Raw genomic sequence first — 21936 nt, 5'->3', positions numbered from 1 at the left:
TAAGCAAAAACGCGACACTACCTCATTCGACTGGTATGGACCTGGGTGAACTTACTGTTGAATTCACGTGATGGCGGTTTCTCAAAGGCCAAAATACAGATAAGTTCAAACTGGCCGTTTCGGTGGATCTAGGTGAAAATCAGTATCTAGGCGGTGGTATTTCATCACGCCATCGTGTTTGACTCACAGGAATATCGTTCGACTCCGGCGCTCGCCTCTTGTCTACTTCCTGTGGCCCGTCGGCGCGGATTGAGGCTTTTTTTATTTCACAACCCAATTTATAACTACGTCATCGTTTCTCATATGATTTTAAGACCTTAAGTATTCATGCTGGCCCGTTTACTGCGCTCCCCGGCCGTCTTCCCCCATGTAGCTGCGGCTCGTGGTTTTTCGTCCCGAGGGGCCGCACGGTTTACCTTTTCGATTCTTTTAAACCTCTAGTGAACTTTGGACTCATCCACGTGACGCATTTTCTTAGAAAGGTCCAAAATGAACATTCTAAGTTTCAAACTGGCCGTTTTCGGTGGATCTAGAGTGAAAATCAAGCTTAATCTAGGTGGTGGAATTTCATCACAAGGGCCTGAAAATCGTGATTTTGACTCACAAAGTAACATTACCTTATTCGATTATTTTGGACCTCTAGTGACATTTAGGCTAAATCCACGTGATGGCCTTTTCTTAAAAAGGTCCAAAATGATCATTTTAAGTTTCAAACTGGCCGTTTTCGGTGGATCTAAAGTGAAAATCAAGCTTAATCTAGGCGATGGTATTTCATCACAAGGGCTGGAAAATCTTGACTATCAAATAGATTTTGACTATCAAAGTGACCCTACCATTTTCGGTTCTGATGGACCTGATGTAATATTTAAGCTGAATTCATGTGGTGACGTTTTCTAAAAAGGCCCAGAATGGACAAAAATAGCTGTTTTGCCAAAAATCACACACAAATTCCCTTGGGTATCACATTTTGGTCTCCCGTGTACCTGACTACTGGAGTAAATTTAAGGCTGATTTCATGTGATTGTGTTTTCTCAAAAAGGCCCAAAATTTACATTTTAAGATTACATTCGGCAGTTTTTGGATTATCTGAAGTAAAAACCAGGACTTGTAACTTTAGGCTGAATTCACGTGGTGGCGTTTCCTTAACAAGGTCCAAAATGAACGTTTTAAGTTTCAAACTGGCAGGTTTTGGTGTACCTGGAGTTGCTGCATTGAAAATCTAATTTAAAAAATCTATTGTTGCGTGATTCTTGAGTGACTTCGTGACATTTACTTGATAATTGCATGACATGACGACATTTCTCTTTGCCATTAAGGGTCGAGGATGGGGGTTCGCCCCATTCCAAAATAACGAATAAAATTAATCATAATTATGAGGCAGAGGGGTATTCCTCCCGTGAAACGAAACAGTGGTCAACTTTTAGTAACAGAGGTATCGCTCTTTTTCTGCTTCAAGAATAGGAACCCACGTGATCTAGAGGGGTGAAAAAAGTCTGGTTTTGTTTCTCTATATCAGGGTTACAAAAAAAAAAGCAATAACAAGTCAAAACATAGGCCTGTCAAAAAAATTTATTGCTACCATATATTTCACCATGTTTTGGGTATTTTACAGCCAAATTCCTGTAACATGCAGTATGTTTCTCGTTCATAGCGATATTACACCTTAGTTTGACTTTAAAGAAGCTAATCCACATTTACCATTTTAAAACTATATAACTTTGACATTTAAGGCCTTTTTACTTTATTTCGGTTGAATAGAAGTGGTTTCCCTTAATCTTTTATGATAATTGCACTCAGAAAGGTACTTAACTTAATTCAAGGGAATCTCTCGCCCAACTGATTCAACTAGATTTCCAAGTTTACTTTTTCCTTCTTAGTTTTCTTTCTAGATGCTTGTTTCTTGTATTTTAAGTAATATTTTTTCTTGCCCGCTGGCTTGTCCTGCCCGCTGGTCGTGTCGACATTTTCTGAAGGGGGACCATCATTTTCTGCCACCTCACTGTCAGGGGCGTTGCTGGTTTGAAGAGATATACACTGGGATGGCGATACGTGTGGCTTATCTTCGTAGCCGTAGGTCCAAAACTCATGCCATGCCTTCACATTTCCAGGGCTACCGAAGCAGCTTCTTGATGATTCGGCGATTTCTTCAGCGGAGCGAACTATATTCCACAGATTCAGCTCTGTCAGGTAGTATATCTGACTTGCATAGCGAAGTGCGATTAATTTTCCGCCGCCTGTTATTGATCCCCTGATGATCCCATCTGAATGAGGTGGCCTTCCCCTGGCATTGGGGTCCCTATGTCCATCTACATACACCAAAGTCACCCCAGTGACACCGTTCCAAGTAACGCAAACATGATGCCATTGGTGATCATCAAGAAACTGCTTAGAAAAGTCGATATACCTATTTTTTGTAAATGAAAGCAAGGAGTATATCAATGAAGACGGTTTCCGCTGAACATTCGAGCAGCGACAAAAACAAATATAAAGTTACCGTAAAAGAAATCGTAGCATTATACAGTTAGGATGCGATACAGTTAACTAGGCTCTTACCGAAAGTGCTCGTAAAAAAGCATTAAATGCTTAAAGCAGTGCTTGCTTTTTGCCAAAAAAGTGCTAAAATAATGCTAATTTTTTAAAAAAGTGCTCGTGGGTTACCTAAAAATGCTCACTTTTTTTCCGATTTTTTTGTCTTAGAATATTACATTTTTCAGATTTTCAGTTACATTTTTCAACAACAAAATGAAACGATCAATGTTTGATGTCAGAGTACGCTCTCGAGCAATCTCTGCCTTGGCTGGCTGAATTCCATTGTTCCTCGATGACGACGTGGATGACGACATCTTGGAACGAGTGTGATGGACTGAGTTTCTAGAAGGCAACCGCTGACCTGTCAAACCTACTCCCCAGACCTCCTCGGCTCCTTTGACTAAAATGAGGGCAAAATGCATCTTTGGACGCCATAAAGAAAGTCAGATTGTGCTTTTTAACACAAAATTATACAAATAATCAGTCGAAAATCTAAAATAATGCTACTTTTTGGGATAAAATGTAAAAAAAATGCTCGCGAAGCCAAAAAATGCCAAAAAACGTGCTAGCACTATCGGTAATGCATTAAATTGTTCATTGGGATTTAAATTTTTTTTTTTAAAAAAAAAATTTTTTTTTTTATTTTTTTTGAAAAAATTTTTTTTCCCCAAAAAAAAAAAAAAAAAAAAAAAAATAAAACCCCCAAAAAAAAAAATTTTTTTTTTTTTTTTTTTTTAATATTTTTGGGGGCCCCCCCCACGCGGGGTTTTTAAAGGCAGCCCCAGGAGGGGAAAAAAAAGAGGGGTTTAAAAAAATAAAAAATAAAAAATTCCCCGGAAAGCCCGGGGGTCGGGGGGCCGGGGTTTCAATTGACTGATGCATAAGAGCCTACAGTTAACCCTATTCAGACCGGGCTTTTGTAGATCTTTTCAAACCGGGATGGGAGGCGGATCCCACCCCCTCCCCTCATAACTTTCAGAATTTTAAGCTATCAAAATGAATCTTAAATGATATATAGTATGTCCCAATATCTATCTTTTGAATATACGTCACTCTTGTTAAATTTCAGTGATCTAATATAGTTATTCAGGAGTTTTTTTAAATAAAAAATGGGCAATTATTTTTAGGTATCCTATGACACAAGTATACATTTCAAATCCTTGTCAAAGCCCCTTTAAGAAAACGCACACAATCACAAACTACATTATAACAAGCATACCAATAGTCGCAAAGCCAATGTTAGAATTTTAATACATCAAACACAGACTATTCTATATTTTCGAATAACTATTTTGTTTTCTTGTAGCCCTATAGCGCCGTTTTTAATCCTAACCAGATCGGGGAGGGGAGTGCCCGCGCTGACTTTGAACGCTTATAACTTTTACAAGATTCATCCAAACGACCAAACATTGCCAAACTCTGAGAGTTTATCTAAAAATTATATGGAAATAATTTGGAAAGATAGGTTCTTGTGTCGGCAACGTTACCATGGCAACGGAATTTTGACAGCCATGTTTCCCCAAATTTGCAATTTTTGCGTTCCTAAAAAATTAACGAAAATTGACTTTAATTGAATTACTTCCACCTTTCTTAATTCAGTTTGCACCGTTTTATTGATTTTGAGTGCTTTTCAGTTATTTTGGGCGGTTTTCTGAAGAAAGTGGATCCAAGATGGCGGCGGTTTTGACATCATGATGTAATTGCAACGTGATGTGCCGTTATCATCCAACGTAACGTCTATCAAAAGATAGATTTTCGGACATACTATATCCGCTAATGTTTACTGTGATTACCTAATTATTCTGAAATTTACATAGGGGGTGACCCCCCCTTTCCCCTTCCCTCCCCGGTCTGAAAAGATCCTAAAAGCCCGGTCTGAATAGGATTGATGAAATGAGAAATTCATTCAAACATGGCACTTTTTTCTTCACGCCACCAACGAAAATATAATTCCAAGATAGGTCTATGAGAACCTTAGCAGCCTGGCGATGTACGTGTGACGTCAAAGAGCTCATCCTCAGGTTTGAGAGGGAGTGTTAACATTTTCTAAATACTTGGCACACCTTGTTAATTTTGTGTTGGCTTGTTTCTCAAACTGCTAGTTTATTATTTTGCACAAACCAAACTCCAACAGATAGTAAAAGTTGAGCTCATTGACGTCACGCATACATCGCCAGGCTGCTGCGGTTCTCAATTTTTCGACTACTTCAGGCAAGGATTTCTTAGGGTGTGCACACTCTTTGGAAGCTGGAATATTTTTGAGTAAGATATCCCTGGCATGAAGAAAAAAAGGCCAATTTCCACTTTGAAGGAAGCGTTAAATAGCATACCTTTCTGTGCCATTATTTTTGATAACGAAGGTTCCTCGGGGATCATTCGTTGACTCAGCACCATCCTGATGAAGAAAATCTAATTGGAAACCTTTTCGCGTGGTTTTTTCATAGTAATAGGCCGGTGTGTTGTTTCTGTATCCAGTAACACTTGTTGGGGGGAACTTTGTCCACAGGCACAATGTGAGGTGGTTGAGTTGAGGTATATTTGCGAGTTCCACTCCATTAAATGTCTGGCCATAATTAAACTCCTTTGGCGCGGTTGTTCCTCCGTAGAGGGTTTTAGCATCAAATGTACCTGCGAAACAGGAGTAAAGCTTTACTAGCCTTGCTTCCGTGCACTTAGCCAAGGCTCTCTTCGGTTGTCTTCCTTTAATTTTTTTATGAATCGTGATGGGTCCAGTTGGTCCAAGGCCAATTGCTACTAATTTACGATTAAAAAAAATTTAGGTGTTTTTTTTTTCATTGCAAATGTTTAAGGGAGTTTTTTATAAGCCAAAGTCAAAACTGATAAAGAAATATCGGCAGAAAACCGAAAAATAGGTCACCAAGGGCAACATGAGTCTAATGCTCTGGGCCCAGTAGATCCAAGGCCGATTGCTACTAATTAATTTACGATTAAAAGTAAATTGAGGTGGTTTTTTCATTACAAATGTTTAAGGGAGTTTTATATAAGTCAAAGTCAAAACTGATAAAGAAATATCAACAGAAAACCGAAAAATAGGTCAACAAGGGTGACATGAGTCTAATGCTCTATTGCATAGTGATACAGATTGCGCGGTTTTCGATTTCTTAGACCGGTTAAAATTGTTTAGAGGTATGTGTTCGGAAGAATGGCGTGTTCGAATGGCGTCGTAGATGATTATGAATATAAACGAAACGGTCATTAATATTATATGCTTCGCAGAATTTAAAGTTTGAACAGCAGTTACTTCGTCTTCCGTATAAGCAGATAAAACATTTGGAGAAGTATGCGTGACGATTAAAAAAAACCAAAACCATGTTAATTACTACAAGGATGGTCGAATTTGACATCGTTTTCTTCAGAATTTTCACCATTTTGAATCTGGCTCTTGAAGACATAATTAAGACATAATTCATTTTACCACTTAGAGCTTAGGAGCCGTAGTTCTTTTAAACGCTCTCGTAAAATAAAATGGTTTAAAAATAGCAAAGAAAAAGACGTTTCAAAAATTAAGGTAAAAAGTGTATATAGGTACAAAATTTTGATTGTGGTATGAATAAATAGAAATCTATATAAACATAACTTTAGTTAAAGTTATATTTGTCATATTTTGCAAGAAAAACGCTTGTAATAGTAAATTTTACTCCATTGTACTGTAAACACTTAGTGACAAATTTTCCCAAAATGGGTTAAAATGCTCACGTCAATTTAATGATGACCTTTTGAACGCTGCAAGGCAATTATTATTGAACTACGATATTCAGGAGCGAAGACTGTATATACATGTACAAATTATGCGAATCAGTACTTTCACTTTAACTAGTTTAAGATTTTTTTAGCTGTAAGAAGAACTTCACATCTGTAAGAGACATAATTATAAAAGCATTATAGTCGATTTGTATGCCCACTGTTTGGAATAAATTGTTGTGCTTTCAGCCAATGAGCATGTAGAATTTTTCCATGTATTTTATACGGACTGGAAGTAATGACTCTAGATTACAGAACATTTCATTAAGAAACTGTCCACAACGTTTATCGGTCTGACAAATATGGTTCGACATTTCATGCCAGAAAACTTTGGAGGAATTAGTTATCAGCCATTAGCATAGAGTTCCTTTTTGTCACAAGAATATTATTTTGATGAAAAAAGTGAATTAAGTATAATAGGTGTTTAAATTAATAATGACTGAAATAATATGAAATCATACTTGAGCAATTTTTGTCTTCAGTTACGGGTTCTGTCCCAATCGGGCAACTTTCCAGGCACGTGCTGGTCAGTGGATCTCTAGCAACCCTACAAGCTAAGCAATCTGACGGCTCTAAATCATCTGCGCCAGGATGTCTGCAGCCTGCAATGGGGAAAACATTAAGCCAACTACATTCCAATCTCTCCTAAAGGGCACCTACTATAACGAACACCTCTTCACCGACGATCTCTGCTGTCCTGATAAATCGTTGCATATTTTATTTAGATTAAATTTCCATACAAACTGCCCCTCTCTAATACAGACAACATAAACTTGACCTCGGCCCAAGGAGCAAATTCATAAAAACTTATCTGTTTATATGGACATTCTGAAGATGTTTGTACAACACTTGCAAAGCAAAACAAATAATTTCAAGTCGAGCTTGAGTTTACAAATTTAGACCTTATGCGGACAGAAAAAACTCTCATCCTTTGTGAGAATTTTAAAATGTTTACAATTTGTCAATGATTTTTGAAGTTGCCAAAGTCATAATTACATGTAGGTCTGACCAAATATTGTCCTTTTTAACGTTCTTCTTTAATTTCCCATTTCTTTATAATATCAAAATTGTTTAATTCGTAGACTTCACATCTCATTAGCATTTTGGCTTGATTATGTAAAAATTCCTTCATTTTCTCACTTTCTAAGACAATATTGAAATCCAAAATGGCGGGACTCATGGCGTCATATGACGTCATAAAAATATATATCATCTTGTAGAGTAAGCAAAGGGCTTCCTTTAAAATCAAACTAATTTCGCTTTTCATTTATAGAACGAAAACCTGAGGGGGGGGAGGGGTTTTTCAAACCCTTCCTTGTACCACGGTGGGGTTGTGAGTCCGAGGGTTAAGTGTCGAAACCTAGCGAAGACTTGAAAATCACATGCCTGTTTGTATAGCAACTATAACACTTTCGTTAATGTAACTGTAAACTTTCTTCTTTTTTCTCGGATTAATACAGTTATCGCCACATCACTTTATCCCTACTTTGCTGGTACAACATACAAACACTTCAAACTTACCCGCAAAGGGGTCACATAATGAGTGGCACTTTTGAACACACAGATTTGTTGGAAGATCTTTGTGCGTGATGCCTTTGCAGTCTACGTTCGTTAAGTCGCGTGAAAGTATATGGGCGTCCCATATTTTAACTGATGCATCCATGTTACCAAAGGCATAGAAGCGCACGTTTAGGGGATGATCAGTGTCAAGGTACGTGAGGTATACATCTCCACTCTCAGAGGTACCAAGGGACTTTCCATACTCAATCAGGGTACTGTTAGGCTTTTCGTATAAGCAAACAAAGTAGGATTGATATAACAACGTATCTCCTATAGATATGGCTCCTGAGTCTGACGTATTAGTGACATTGTTTCCGCCCTGTGGTTAAGACAAAAAAAAATAATTTATAACAAGACCTTAAGCTTCCTTTCCGATAATTCGTAACCAGCTACATCCGGTTTGATCTTTTACTGGAACCATTTTGTGACATGGGCCTTAGAAAATTGGTTACAGAAAGGTACCCGATCTCTCTTTAACTCCAAAAGTTTTTTTTTTCACTGTGGTAATAAAATATTGCGTTCATGTTCTGATTCGGACATCATCATCAAAATTTTCCATGTTCGTTAAAGTCACAAATAACATGCGAATGCTTAAAACATAAAGATTCGTAGAAGAACTCTAAACAAAGCGTGGCTGTGGCAGAAACTTTAAAACACGTTATTGGCTGGTGAGATTGATACAATAAAATCTTCTACTTGATTATAATAACGTTTAAGTAACATAAGTTTGATTCTTACCTTGTAAATTGCAACCTTGTTGATTCCAATCTGCACGTAGTACCAAGTTGTGCTTCGACTTGGCACTGTTGCAAAAACAACGAAAATATCACCAGCTGAAGAGGCAGTGAAATGCAAGCAGCGGCCACCCGTGGTGGTTGGGTCTAGTCGCAGGGCATTGGACCATTTGACGTTGCAGGGTATAACCGTTGGTGTCTGTGTGGTGCGTTTCAGCGGGCTGGTCGAGTCGGAATACAGGAGGTTGACGCGTGCCAGGGGAAACCCAACCAGTTCCTTGCTTAAAGTCGGATAAATCTTTTTAGATGCATTGAAGTCTTCTTCACTTAGTTCCAAGCTTCCATATTTAGAATTATAACTTAGAACAAGCCCAAATATCGACAGTTTGTGCCTGTTGAGTTTCGCACTTTTTCCGTTACGGTATCCACTGTACATGTGAAACTTGCCGTCCGTGTCAGCGGTAAACCATCTACCATGTTTGAAGCGAACTTCTCGGGACATATTTCTTTGGATTTTCATCAAGCCGATTGGGCCACGTGGCAAATCATTCTCCATATCAAATGTTACTGTGATTGTTTTGTCTTGCTGGGTGATTTCGTTCCATGTCGGAACAGGAGTGTTGGCAAGAAAATCATTCTGGGTATCTGTACTTTGATCTTTGGCAGAACACTCTGGAATCTGCATATCTGAGACAGACGTTGGTCCCTATGGGAAAAAAACAACATTCATAGTTATTAAAACAAGGAGGTTGTCTCTCTGTATACGAAGGTCATACGAACGTTTCAAACAATTTCCCCAAAATGTTCGAAGATAACCAAACTTCCTTGGAAGATCTGAAGTTGTTTTAACTCATACACAAATTAAAGGTTAAACATGGTATCAAACGTGATTGGAGTCACCGATATCATCGCAGTGAAATTTTCGTAATTTCACGTGTGGTAAAGACGAGTTTTCTCAGGGCTGTTTGTCCTTTAACACTGCAGTTTGTTTTGTTATAATATTTGCTTGTTAACGATTTTGTGTCTAATAAAAGCTCAAAAAGTAACTTTAAGATCTAAAAACCAAAAAGGTTTCGAATTACTTTTTCATCCTTTATTGCACTGCAGTTTATATAAAATAAAGTATTATTGTTTTTCTCACGTTTAGTCGCCTGGGATGCAGATTGCGACTTTTTGTGCTTAACAGGCAATTCAGGTCTTCAACAGGCAATGAAGTCGATTGATCACGTGTTAACCATATTTAGCCCTTTGATTGCTGCGATCGCTTACTTTGATGATCTCACTGTATCGAGTAGAAGTTGTTTCCTCGCTGAAACGCAACTGCGCCTGCCTCGTGTTGTTGTAAACTGGATCGAAATAAACAAATCACCGCCAAATTCTTCATGAAAGAATTCAACGCTGATATTGCCCCTTCAAGGCTATTCTAACACGGCCACTAGGACGATGGAAAGTATTGATGTTGCTGATTTATTTACTTTTACTCACTTCTTCCATATATGTCTCGATTGCCCTCTTAAGGCTGGCCCGTCTTCTACTGAGTGCAATGTCCAGCTCTTCTCGGTCCTGAAATGGGCAATAGAACTTGCTGACAGTCCCATTCGCATCAGCTACCGAGTAATAGCTTCTGGTGACATCCCCTGTCGTTTCCTGTACCAAATCACTGCTGTGTCCTTCGCAGCCCCAGTCAACAGGTTCTCCAAGAAACAAATCGTTTGCACGAAAGTTAACCAGATCAGTGATTGTTCCCAACAAAAACCTGTAGGCTTTGGGGTAAGCTGGAATACTCTCCAACCATTCTTTGAAGGCGCCTTTGAATGTTGGGGAGTAGACATCAGAAAGAACGGTCGCAATCTCCTGGCTTCCACCCTGTGCTTTAACAGATGTGGAGGTGAACTTGTTTTCTTCTCTGCTTTGAGAACCTCCTTCAGAGCTTTGCTTTGCTCCGACGCTAGCAAACAGACCTCTGTATTCGGCCTCCATTTTTTCTGCGAATTCAGATTTTGATGCCACATGAGATGCCACCATAGTCTTTATAATCTCCAGCTGGCCTCCGAATTGAGCTGATTTGATGTAGTGGGTACCCCAACGCTGGATGAAGTTTTCTGTTGGCGTAATTAGGATAACAAAACGGAAAAGTTTATTATTCATTCATCGTTTATCCATTCAAAACTTAAATCGTATTTGGAAGCCTGAATAATGCACAGTACCTAAGCAAGAGATACATGTAGTGACAATGATGCTGTAATTTGTGATTAATTACTGCCTAAGAATTTCTTATGTAAATCAGTACTTTGCTTGATTAATGTCTAACAGGCAGAGCTTATGAAATAGAATAAGCTTCTGGCCAAAAATGGCTCGAAAGATCTTAAAGTTGAAACGTCTGCGAAACTATCTCGGAGATATTTGGCAAACTTCGTTCATCTTCGGAAATGTTGAAAGAATGCTCGGACACGTTTGTGTGGCCTTCAAAAACAATGCTCGGGCAATCTTCAGGCAATCTTTGATGTAGAAATTGTTTAGAATAGAAAAAAATTCCTTGAGATATGAAAAGTTGCCCAAAAGTAGCCAAGCGTCTTTGGAACAGCCCTAAAGGGCCTGTGTCACGGCTGAGTTAAGTTCTTTTTATAAAGTTTTGCCAAATTCTCGCAATGAAACTTAATGTTTGCAAAGAAATTACTTGGATCTATATGACAAAACTATCGCTTCACTGCAACCAAGCTTCATTACAAGGAACAACGTAAACTTGGAAAAATGTTCAGGCCAACAATATTTTAAACAACCCATATTGCAATCCAGCCGTTGAAATCTTCGTTACTTTAATTTTGGTCATCCGTACCTTCTCTTGTAATTCTTATGTTATTGAAATGTCCCTTCACTGTTTTAAGAGGTTATTTGTTTTATTTCACACAACTTGATAATCATTTCCCATACCTAAATTTGGTTAACATCCGTGAAACAGTTCCTTTAAGTGACAACCAGCTCTGATATTATATTTTGTTTCCTCTTTGTTATGTTGTTTCTGTGAAGTTGGCCAGCAAACGCAGACGGATTTGCAACGTTGTTTCACGAGTATGACTTTAAAGGCTATATATCAATCATGTAATAGAAACACAGTGAACTTCCAAACAAAGACAAGATTACTTACGATATTTAATTTGAGCACCAGGGTGGTAGTATGAGACTGGAAGGTCCATGAATTCCCTCAAGAATGACAAACTGAGATCACTTGGCTTAACTTCGTCCATGAATATTTGGTACCTTGAATTAAAGGTGAATCAAGTATTATTCAGTGTAAACAAACACTAGAATTGAATGTAATAAATTGAAAAATGAATCTTTGTTACCGAGACTGTCCTCGTCTTATTTTACACCGCTACACCCACGATCTTTTCACCGTCATGGTAATATGCTTGATAATTGTATGCTTGGCTTTACCACATGAGCAACGGTTTTTACCTGACGCGAGTTTGCTCGCGTGGTAAAAAACGCTGGATGGCACGGTAACTTACAGGACAATTTCAGCTCACTGCTCTTCTTCTAAGCTGAGAAACACACGTTCGCGTCTTTTTCGTCCGGACCAAGGGCCACATACTGTACACGGCGAGGATAATTTTGTAAGTCTGTGCGTCGATTGGAGAAACGTTTGGCTGGTTTTCGTCAGCTTGCGCTACTATTTTCTGTGACAGTTGATCATGTTGTTGAAATGTACCACGTTTTACATGTTCAATCACCGTGAAGAGGTTGAAAACGAGAAAAAAATTTTAAGTGTCGCGGTCTATCTGTTTCTGTGTCGTTATAAATAAGGGCCCTCACCTATCGACATCGACATCCAAGATGGCCATGTATTGTTGAGTGCTCGCTTGCATGGAGCCTCCCCAGGCCGCTTTCACCCCTGCACTGAAGCCAAAGTAGGATCCAGACATACCCGCCTCGGTTTGAAGATGTTGCTGATATTGCGTGCGACTCTCAAACGTCGCCATCGATGCAGACGTGTCATAAATACCATGAACATTCATTGTGTCCGGAACATCAAAGCCATCGTAGCTGAAGAAAAGAAAGGCCACGGAAAAACACAATATTACTTACTATACCTCTCTAACACAACACAACTGCAACATTTTAAACCCAGTACCTGATAAGAGTTTCAGTACATAAGGCGCGTTTACACGACAGAAAAATTTAGGTACGGACTCGTCAGAAAATTAGTCCGTACCCGTCAAAATTTGGTCCGCACCTTATCACTTTTGTAGAGAAACAGTCAAATCAAAACGGGGCCATAGGCGCCTATGGCCCCGTTTTGATTTAACTGTTTCTCTACAAAAATGATTAGGTGCGGACCAAATTTTGACGGGAACGGACCAACTTTTTGATGAGTCCGTACCTAAGTTTTTGTGTCGTGTAAACGCGCCTATAGGTTCATTGTGTCCAAGAATATTCAAAGAACGAATGACGACTTGGTTGCTAAACTGTTATATTTCGGTACAAGCTAAACCATCATCAGACTAAAACAATACATACAAAAAATGTTTTAAACACTGTAGATAATGAGACAAAACAAAAAGGAAGAAGTCTAGAATGACGTTGATTGTGTTGTTCACGACATTTTACTCTTTATTAAACCTGACACAATGAACTTCGTTTTAGACTTCTTCGGCAATTAAGTTTGAAAAGAACATCCCTTCTACTAATGATCTCTTTGACAACACCCCTCTAGCTTCGCATTTTCTGGATATCAGCATTTCAACTAACAGCATCGGGATCTACCGTAAGGACACTTTTGCAGCTGGTCAATACATTAACTTGGACAGCTTCGTTCCGTGGCGTCAGAACATTTCCTTGGTAAAAGCCTCAGTCGAGAGTATTCACAGAATTTTGTCGTCATGCGTTGTTTAAACATTCTCGGACACAATGAACCAGTTCGGGTCATCCTTTATCATGTGTATTCGTTGAGAAGCGAAGTATGGTGAATTCAGGGTAATTGTAACTCTGAAGGGCTATAAGAATTCTTACCTTGCCTTATTGGCACAGTTTCTCTGAACTATACTCATTTTTCTGGACTCGGGACTGTACTTTCCATTTCCATCAAATCCAACGCCAATGAAGGCAGCTCCATCAATCATATTCTGTAAAGAGTTAATTGCTAAGATATAAGTTTACACGGGACCTGTTTAAAAAAGATTCTGTCCAAGGGTTTGGTCTGTATAGGGTCCACGTTCATGTTTCAAGTGTTGTTAGCTAACGGGAAACACACAATTCAGAACAGAATGTTGTACTTTCGATTGTACTTTTAATCCACGTCAAGTCCGAGTGTAACAACAATGTAATCCGATAATTGAAACTTAAACCGATTGCACAATATAATTGACACTTAGGATCATACACAATGCCTATTGGTAGAGCGCCGAACTGTTGTGCGGGAGGTCGTGGGTTCGAACCCCAGACCGGACCAACACTCAGGGTCTTAAAGTAACTGAGGAGAATGTGCTGCCTTTGTAATTATATCTGCAAATGGTTAGACATTTGGTTAGACATTCTAGTCTTCTCGGAAAAAGGACGATAAACCGTAGGTCCCGTCCCCTGTACCTTCAGTCTTATAACAGGGGACGTTAAAGAACCCACACACTATTCGCAAAGAGTAGGGCACGAAGCTCCCGGTGTTGTGGTTTGGCCTTTACAATTGTATCTTAAATTACAGTATGTTAAAGCGCATTTGAACATACACATATGGAAAATGCGCTATATAAATGCATTATCATTATCATTATCATATTGTAACAGTTCATACAAGCCCTGCTATACGCACTATGCATATTGAACCGGTCTCATGTAAACAGTCATGAGGAAGCAGACCTGGTCCGATCTGGTCTCGTGCCAGAACCATCTGGAACCGAACTAGTGCCGTGTGTAACCTGCGATCAGGCGTTTTTTTTCCCTTGCAAAGATGAGAGAAAGAAAAATCCCCGGAGTGGTAAGTAGGGAGGGAGGGCATGATCTCAGGCTATGCCGTGTGAAGCCGTACGCCTGGTATTCACTAGTTACGCAAGCGCAAGCAAAAGCATGACCGCTTTTACTTCACCGTGAAAATGGCCTCAAAGCAAGCATAAGCACAAACACAAGCACAAGTATCAATATTTTCCCTTTTCTTTGCTTTCGTTCGCTTTAGGCCGTGTAAAAACGAAAAATCGCATAAGCGCAAGGACATTTTCTTCGTCTAGTTGTGACTAGCCAATTAAAGCACACGTTTTACATTTCCTCGCTGCTGTGCTTTAAACAAAATTGCAGAGGCCCCAGTTGATGATGATGTTGTTTTCTGAGGTTATTTGGAAATATGGGTTGAGCGAAATAAGGGTTAAATTGTACCACTTACCCAACAATTTGTAGACTGTGCCTTCGAATTATAGCACGGATCATGAGTACTGTAATTTGCTCCCCAACATCCATTCATAAGGACCTGTCCCATTCCTGTCGGGTAGGTAAATGGCGTATTTCCATTCGCCTTAGGGGAATTTGAACCCTCTTCGACAGAAGCGTCGATGTGATAGCCTGAAGGAACAAACATGTTGTCATTGATCCAGGCCTTGTCGGGCATAATGTCCAGCTTTATCTGCAATCGATAAACACCAATAGTAGTATTAATTCGTATTTTAGGTTGTTTGACGTTCTGTATAAACATCTTAATAACTTTGTTCTTAACTATTTATCTTCTAAATTTTCCAAACGTGCGAGGTTCACAGCCATTAGGCATGAATAGATTGTGCTAGTAAATTTAGGAAAAGTTGCTCTAAAGTTGCTCAAATATTAAAAAGTTGCCACCAAAATTCAGAAAAGTTGCTTGCTCTTAGAGTTGTTTTGACGTGAATTTTGCGTTTTCTAGAAATTGAAGCGCTTGCAGGTTTACTAAGACTTACCCCAGCGTCTATGGCAACCTTAATGAGGTCAATGTCTGAATTATTTCCATTTTCCTCGTCTGGAATTTCATCTGATTGCGATGCCATAAGTGACTCGCACTTCAGCAAATGCCAAGATGGCCGGCGGCAAATTCTATGTTGCAGCGAATAAAACCAGTTTTAATAAAATCCTTCGAAATAAAAAGGACCTTTTATGGTTTGGATCGGTTTTAAATCAATTTGTTGCTCAAAAGTTGCCAAGGAAAGTAAAAGTTGCCCTAGGTTGCTGGCACTACAAAAAGTTGCTCAAAAAGCCAAAAGTTGCTCAAAAGTTGCCGAGCACAATCTATTTATGCCTAACAGCCATACCAACAGACATAATTCCTCTTTGCCGAGCCACAACGACTCGGCGCTCGTTTTTCTACCATGGAGTAAGAACTAACAACTCACTTTCCTCTGAGACCAACACCTCTAGGACACTCAAAAACTTTTAAAGGAGAGCGCACAGAGACCTGTTTAGAATTTAATTTTTTTATACATTACTTGCAAAAAAATTCGGACGTTAAAAATTCGGCCCTTTTTTCGGAAGTAAAATTTTCGGATAAGTTTTATCTCGATTCGGACAAATTTCAAAAAAAACAACAACGCAAAAGTGCTTTCCAATGATAAAAACAATAAATAGAGCCTTATCCGAGCTTTAGCTAGCTGCTAGGTTCAGCAGTGTCGAAGTCATCAGGTATGTTGTAAATAATAGCAGTATGCAGGACGAGTGTCACATATCAACCTAGTAAATGGCTCAGCTCACCACAAATCTCTCGTAGCTTAGTTGGCTAGAACGCCCAACCGGCATCTGGTAGGGCCATGGGTTCGAATTCCGTCGGGGACTCAGATTTTTTCTTTGTCCACACTCGTGTCATGTTGAAAAATTTTATCTTCATTATTCATCATCAAGCTTGAAATTTACCATCTTTATTACCGACTTACTGCACACTTGAAAAATGATCTAACTGAACACGGGTTTCCTTGTAGCTCCGTGGTACTGAGAGCATCCAATCTGTACGCAAGAGGCCATGGGTTCAACCCTCCAAGTGGAACTACAATTTTTCTTCGTTCCACATTCGTGAAAACAGAAACCACAGTTCTCTCAAGGGACGGTGTTTTTTAGATTCCAACACTTACCTCTTTCTTCAGGAACTCAGCAGACTTATTCTGTGCATGCTCAATGTTTTCGAACTGTTTATCGACCAGGTTTCCGACAACTTCGACTCCTTTGTTAATGGCCGCTTCTTGAACTTTCGGATTATTCAGAACAGCCACTGCTGCTGCTGGAAGCGCTCTACGACTTTCGTTTCTGGTCGCGTTAGACTCGGGTTCGGGTGTAACATCTTTTTGATTTCGTGTGATGGGTGCGTCTGTTGATACAAATTGTATGAATGCCGTTAACATTTGAAATGAGTTCTCTGCCGTAATTAAAAGAAAAATCCCCTTGTATAAACTAATTCATTTAAAATTATACTTACAAACACAGAAGTTACATAAATCTATCAAAGCTGTGATATCTAGACAGCGGTGAACATAAAAGAAGCAATTGGAGTGTTTAACTTCCCTCTTTGAAAAGGAAAAGATAGAGAAAACAGAAGAAAGAAAATACAATTCGTCACCTCAGAAACAAGAAGAGATATTAGTGGTCAATCGTTAGTGCGCTGGATTCCGGATAAAACGTTCCGGGTTTGAGCCCTGGCCGTAGTCAGTGCGTCGCATTTTAAGGAAAATCACTTTCTCTTTATTTTGCCACTATCCACCCAGATATAAAACTATTGCTACCAGCTGGAGATAAGCCTGAAATGGACTGGTATCTCATCCAGAGGGAGTAGGAGAACTCCCAGTCTGTTAATGCTACGGAAACCGGAAAAGCTAGGGACAGCCTTATGGACCACTAGGCACGAACGAAGACTACGGTAATATTATTTTTTTTTAACAATAATAATAAAATAATAATAATAATAATAATAATAATAATAATAATAATAATAATATATTTTTTAAAAAATTTAATAACAAATAATTTTATTTCTCTATTTTTAAAATATTTACAATGGCTAAAAATACATTCTGACATAATAATGATAATACTACTACTACTTCTACTACTACTATAATACTAATAATAATAATAATAATAATTTCTACAGTGCTTAAATTATAAAAATATTCTTAACCTCTCTACAAGCAAGATAAAATATCAAAACTATTAAAACGATAAATCATAAAAGTATTACAATAACTATTAAAACGATCAAAAATTAGAAATATTAAAACAAATCATACACCAGTATGAAAAGATGTGTCTTCGACTCTGATTTAAAAACCAATTACGTTAGGATTGGATCGTATTTCTAGAGGCAAATCGTTCCAGAGGGATGGTCAGGAATAGGCAAAGGCGCAATCACCAGAGGTCTTGTGGTGAGGTCTTGGGACTTTTAGGAGGACATGGACGCAGGATGAGGGAGTGATCGTGTAACACTTCTTTAATATATTCTGGGACTTCATTTGTGAGGGCTTTGTATACCAAAAGCAGTAACTTGAATTGAATACGATAAACTACGGGAAGCCAGACGGATTTCTCGTTTGTAAAGTAGAAAATGGTCGGCTGGTGAAATTCAAACGTGCATTTGTCTAAACTCACCCTGTTCAGGTTTTCCATTCACTTGTGGGAGGGACCTCTTGCTGGTTTTTGACCGCCTCCCTCCTGAATTGTAATTTCCTGAAAGGGTTGAATCGGTAGCTTGCCGTCTGGCTCTGTTAGCTTTAGATTTGTGTTCATTTGCCCGCGTTAGGACTCCTTCAAAAGTGACCAGATCTGAAAAAAAAAATTACATGCCAGAATGAGAGGCAAATATAGGAAAACAAGACCAGAGAATTAACAGTACTAAAACTAGTTATAACGAAACAAAATTCTGAGTGACTTAGAGTTCAGTTAACGACGTCAAATGGATTCAAAGAAAATAATTGCATTGAACAGAGCCGTCTATTCTTCAGAAACTACATGCGTAATAGAAAATAAACTTATTGAAGGAGGAATTGATACTCCCATGTAAAAAAAAATAAATCAAAATGGGCAAAGGCGCGATCACCAAAGTTATTCTGGTGAGTTCTTGGGACTTTTAGAAGACCCTGGACACAGGAACGTAGTCCATGAGCTGTGATGGAGTGATTGTGTAACACTTCTTTAATATATTCTGGGGCTTCATTTTTGAGGGCTTTGCTAACCAAAAGCAGTAACTTAAATTGAATATGATAAACCACGGGAAGCCAGACTTAAAGATGAGACGCCCCGGATTTCTTCTCGTTTGTGAAGTGGTGAATGGTCGGCTGGTGAAATTCAAACGTGCATTGTCTAAACTCACCCTGTTCAGGTTTTCCATTCACTTGTGGGAGGGACCTCTTGCTGGTTTTTGCCCGCCTCCCTCCTGGATTGTAATTTCCTGAAAGGGTTGAGTCGGTAGCTTGCTGTCTGGCTCTGTTAGCTTTAGATTTGTGTTCATTTGCCCGCGTTAGGACTCCTTCAAAAGTGACCAGATCTGAAAAAAAAAATTACATGCCAGAATGAGAGGCAAATATACGAAAACAAGACCAGAGAATTAACAGTACTAAAACTAGTTATAACTGTTATAACGAAACAAAATTCTGAGTGACTTAGAGTTCAGTTCACGACGTCAAATGGATTCAAAGAAAATAATTGCATTGAACAGAGCCGTCTATTCTTCAGAAACTACATGTGTAAAAGAAAACAAACTTATTGAAGGAGGAATTGATACTCCCATGTAAAAAAAAATAAATCAAAATGGGCAAAGGCGCGATCACCAAAGATATTCTGGTGAGTTCTTAGGACTATTAGGAGGCCCTGGACAAAGGAACGTAGTCCATGAGCTGTGATGGAGTGATTGTGTAACACTTCTTTAATATATTCTGGGGCTTCATTTTTGAGGGCTTTGTTAACCAAAATCAGTAACTTAAATTGAACATGATAAACCACGGGAAGCCAGACTTAAAGATGAGACGCCCCGTATTTCATTCTCGTTTTTGAAGTGGTGAATGGTCGGCTGGTGAAATTCAAACGTGCATTGTCTAAACTCACCCTGTTCAGGTTTTCCATTCACTTGTGGGAGGGACCTCTTGCTGGTTTTTGACCGCCTCCCACCTGGATTGTAATTTCCTGAAAGAGTTGAATCGGTAGCTTGCCGTCTGGCTCTGTTAGCTTTAGATTTGTGTTCATTATATTCCCGCGTTAGGACTCCTTCAAAAGTGACCAGATCTAAAAAAAAAAAATATTACATACCAGAATGAGAGGCAAATATAGGAACACAAGACCAGAGAATTAACAGTACTAAAACTGGTTATAACGAAACACAATTCTGAGTGACTTAGAGTTCAGTTCACGACGTCAAATGGATTCAAAGAAAATAATTGCATTGAACAGAGCCATCTATTCTTCAGAAACTACATGTGTAAAAGAAAACAAACTTATGGAAGGAGGAATTGATACTCCCATGTAAAAAATAGAATGAATAGAAAATGTATCTATTTCAAAGTGTCGAGGTAGGGTAAAAGTACCAGACAAAAATTGTAGAACTGATTCACGGAAACAAACGGGAAATTTTTGAAATGGTACTATAGCAGATGCTCAGTACTGCCTCAATCTTCGAATTACGGATTCTGTTTAGCATTACGAAAATACAACTACTTACAAACTGCAAGTATCACAGCTGTCCAAGGAAGAAAACGTGCCATCTGACAAAAAAAGGACACAGTGGGATTTCTTTAAACAGTATTTCTCTTATAGTTTATTTAGTTGTTGAAGAGTAAAGGTGTTAAAGGGACTTTGTTACATATTTTACTAAATTTTTGAGCAGCCAAAATTTATATTTGTGTCGCAGGAAACCTAAAATTGATATATAGTCCACTTTTATTAAAAATTGCTATATCATATTAAAGTACTGATACCGTTAAAAACCGTCTTTGGCCGCGAATGGCTAGGATGAAAATGGATTGCCACTTGAAATAAAAGGTTAATCTTTATCGATATTTAAAGCCATAGCTTCATTTCTATCCGCAAATTAAGGTTATATCTTCCTTTAAGTGTTCAAAGATATTGTTTTTAATGGGTCAAGTTGCCTACCACTAATTTCAGAACAGTTTAGGGCCAGCATCTTTGAAATCCCCGTGACATAGGTCCTGAACACAATCAAGTGTACGTACATGCACCCTTACAAGAATGAACATGACCTTACCTTTCTGGTTTCCCGCCTCTTGGAGTATACCGTGCGGGTCTGTGACTGTGACACTGAAGCTATCAAATCTCTCGTTATATGAACAACATGACGTAATTTTAAATTTTACCTGCCTTCTTTACATATTAATTCACCACCATGGTCGCAAAGGTCATTCATGTGATACAACGATGTATTGATCAACATTTCACGGCATTTGTACGAGAAAAACAATACAAGGAAACTGAGAAACTGAAATTCGAGTTTTAAAAAATAACAGGCAGAGAAAAAGAATGCAAATGTCAAGAGAGAAATTATCTTGAAACTTAGTTCTACAAAGCTCGCATTAAAAATTAATCGCTTTGAAATTTGTTAATAACTTATTAATACAAGGTATCGAATCTGCCTTCTCTGTTTCTGTGGTGGCAAGCGGATATTTATTAACGTCTCAGTACTATCCGTTCTTGGTTTACTTTTTATAATTTGGGAATTGTTTCAATTTGTTTTGTGTAGACATTTAAACGTTTTTATTGATTAACTTGAACAAAACACATGCACTGTTTACGAAATAATAATAATTATTTTTTTATCAGTTCTTTTGGTAAGATTGATTAACCAGTTTAAACTTACTCGCTTGCTCCTCCCTATCCGCCTTATCACCTGCTCCCGCGAAAAAGTTTTGCCCGTCTCCGTGTCACCGTCGCGAAACAATCAAACTTACTTGCTCGCCCGATGATCTCATATAAAACTTTATGGACCTGCCTTGCGAAGAGTGTAAGAAACTAACTTAGGAAATTAAAATATATTTATTATCGCGAAATAAAAAAATTGCGTTAATTTTATTTATGTTAAATAATATAAAAAAGTTTAATAAAAAACTTAAACAAAAATTTTCTTAAAATCGTGATAATTTTATTACGCGTACATTTTGTTCGCGTTGTTAAAATGCTTCGTTGTATTCCTGTAATAAGGTAACTTTTTTCACAAATCTAACCTGGCTCGTTTAATGGTTTACAGTTAAAGGAATGTGTTATTATTTGCCTAGGTCAGGGTGTTGTTTTCGTTTATAAACTTGAAAGAAAAACACAGTTTAATTGCTCTTAATTCTTTTCCACAAATATGTTAAACGGTTTTATATGGAGTGGTTCGCAGTATTTATCTCGGAAGGTAAGTTAAAATGATGGCTGGTCGTTC

General features: G+C 38.4%; 1 protein-coding gene across 2 annotated transcripts; it reads right to left on the bottom strand.

The window, feature by feature from the left end:
• Nucleotides 1-1551: 1551 nt before the first annotated feature.
• On the bottom strand, nt 1552-20857 carry LOC144642883 (uncharacterized). 2 transcript variants are annotated; one of them, XM_078501982.1, is made up of 16 exons: nt 20764-20857; nt 20221-20263; nt 19611-19787; nt 18880-19053; nt 18159-18332; nt 16652-16884; nt 14953-15189; nt 13596-13708; nt 12399-12629; nt 11731-11843; nt 10071-10687; nt 8590-9291; nt 7813-8170; nt 6753-6893; nt 4860-5157; nt 1552-2404 (listed from the first exon to the last, which is right to left on the bottom strand). In XM_078501982.1, the coding sequence occupies exons 2-16, from the start codon at nt 20261-20263 to the stop codon at nt 1846-1848; spliced, it is 4170 nt and encodes a 1389-aa protein (XP_078358108.1). In that variant the 5' UTR covers nt 20764-20857; the 3' UTR covers nt 1552-1845. The 2 variants fall into 2 exon arrangements, with proteins under 2 accessions (XP_078358108.1, XP_078358109.1); XM_078501983.1 differs by lacking the exon at nt 19611-19787.
• Nucleotides 20858-21936: the final 1079 nt, after the last annotated feature.

Source organism: Oculina patagonica, chromosome 2 (genome assembly GCF_052425735.1).
Source record: "Oculina patagonica isolate OP01 chromosome 2, crgOcupat, whole genome shotgun sequence".
In the NCBI taxonomy this organism is placed as follows: domain Eukaryota; kingdom Metazoa; phylum Cnidaria; class Anthozoa; order Scleractinia; family Oculinidae; genus Oculina; species Oculina patagonica.
Note: the sequence above shows the minus strand (reverse complement) of the source record. Positions and strands in the feature narration are given on the sequence as shown.

Bases quoted from the DNA above. Each gene is read 5' to 3' on its own strand.
- LOC144642883 (XM_078501982.1), bottom strand. From the start codon at position 20,263: ATGGCACGTTTTCTTCCTTGGACAGCTGTGATACTTGCAGTTT. The intron at 9,292-10,070 runs GTGAGTAAAAGT...TTTTTCCCATAG, and splicing joins TCGAGACATATATGGAAGAA to GGACCAACGTCTGTCTCAGA. The intron at 5,158-6,752 runs GTATGATTTCAT...CCTGTTTCGCAG, and splicing joins TGAAGACAAAAATTGCTCAA to GTACATTTGATGCTAAAACC.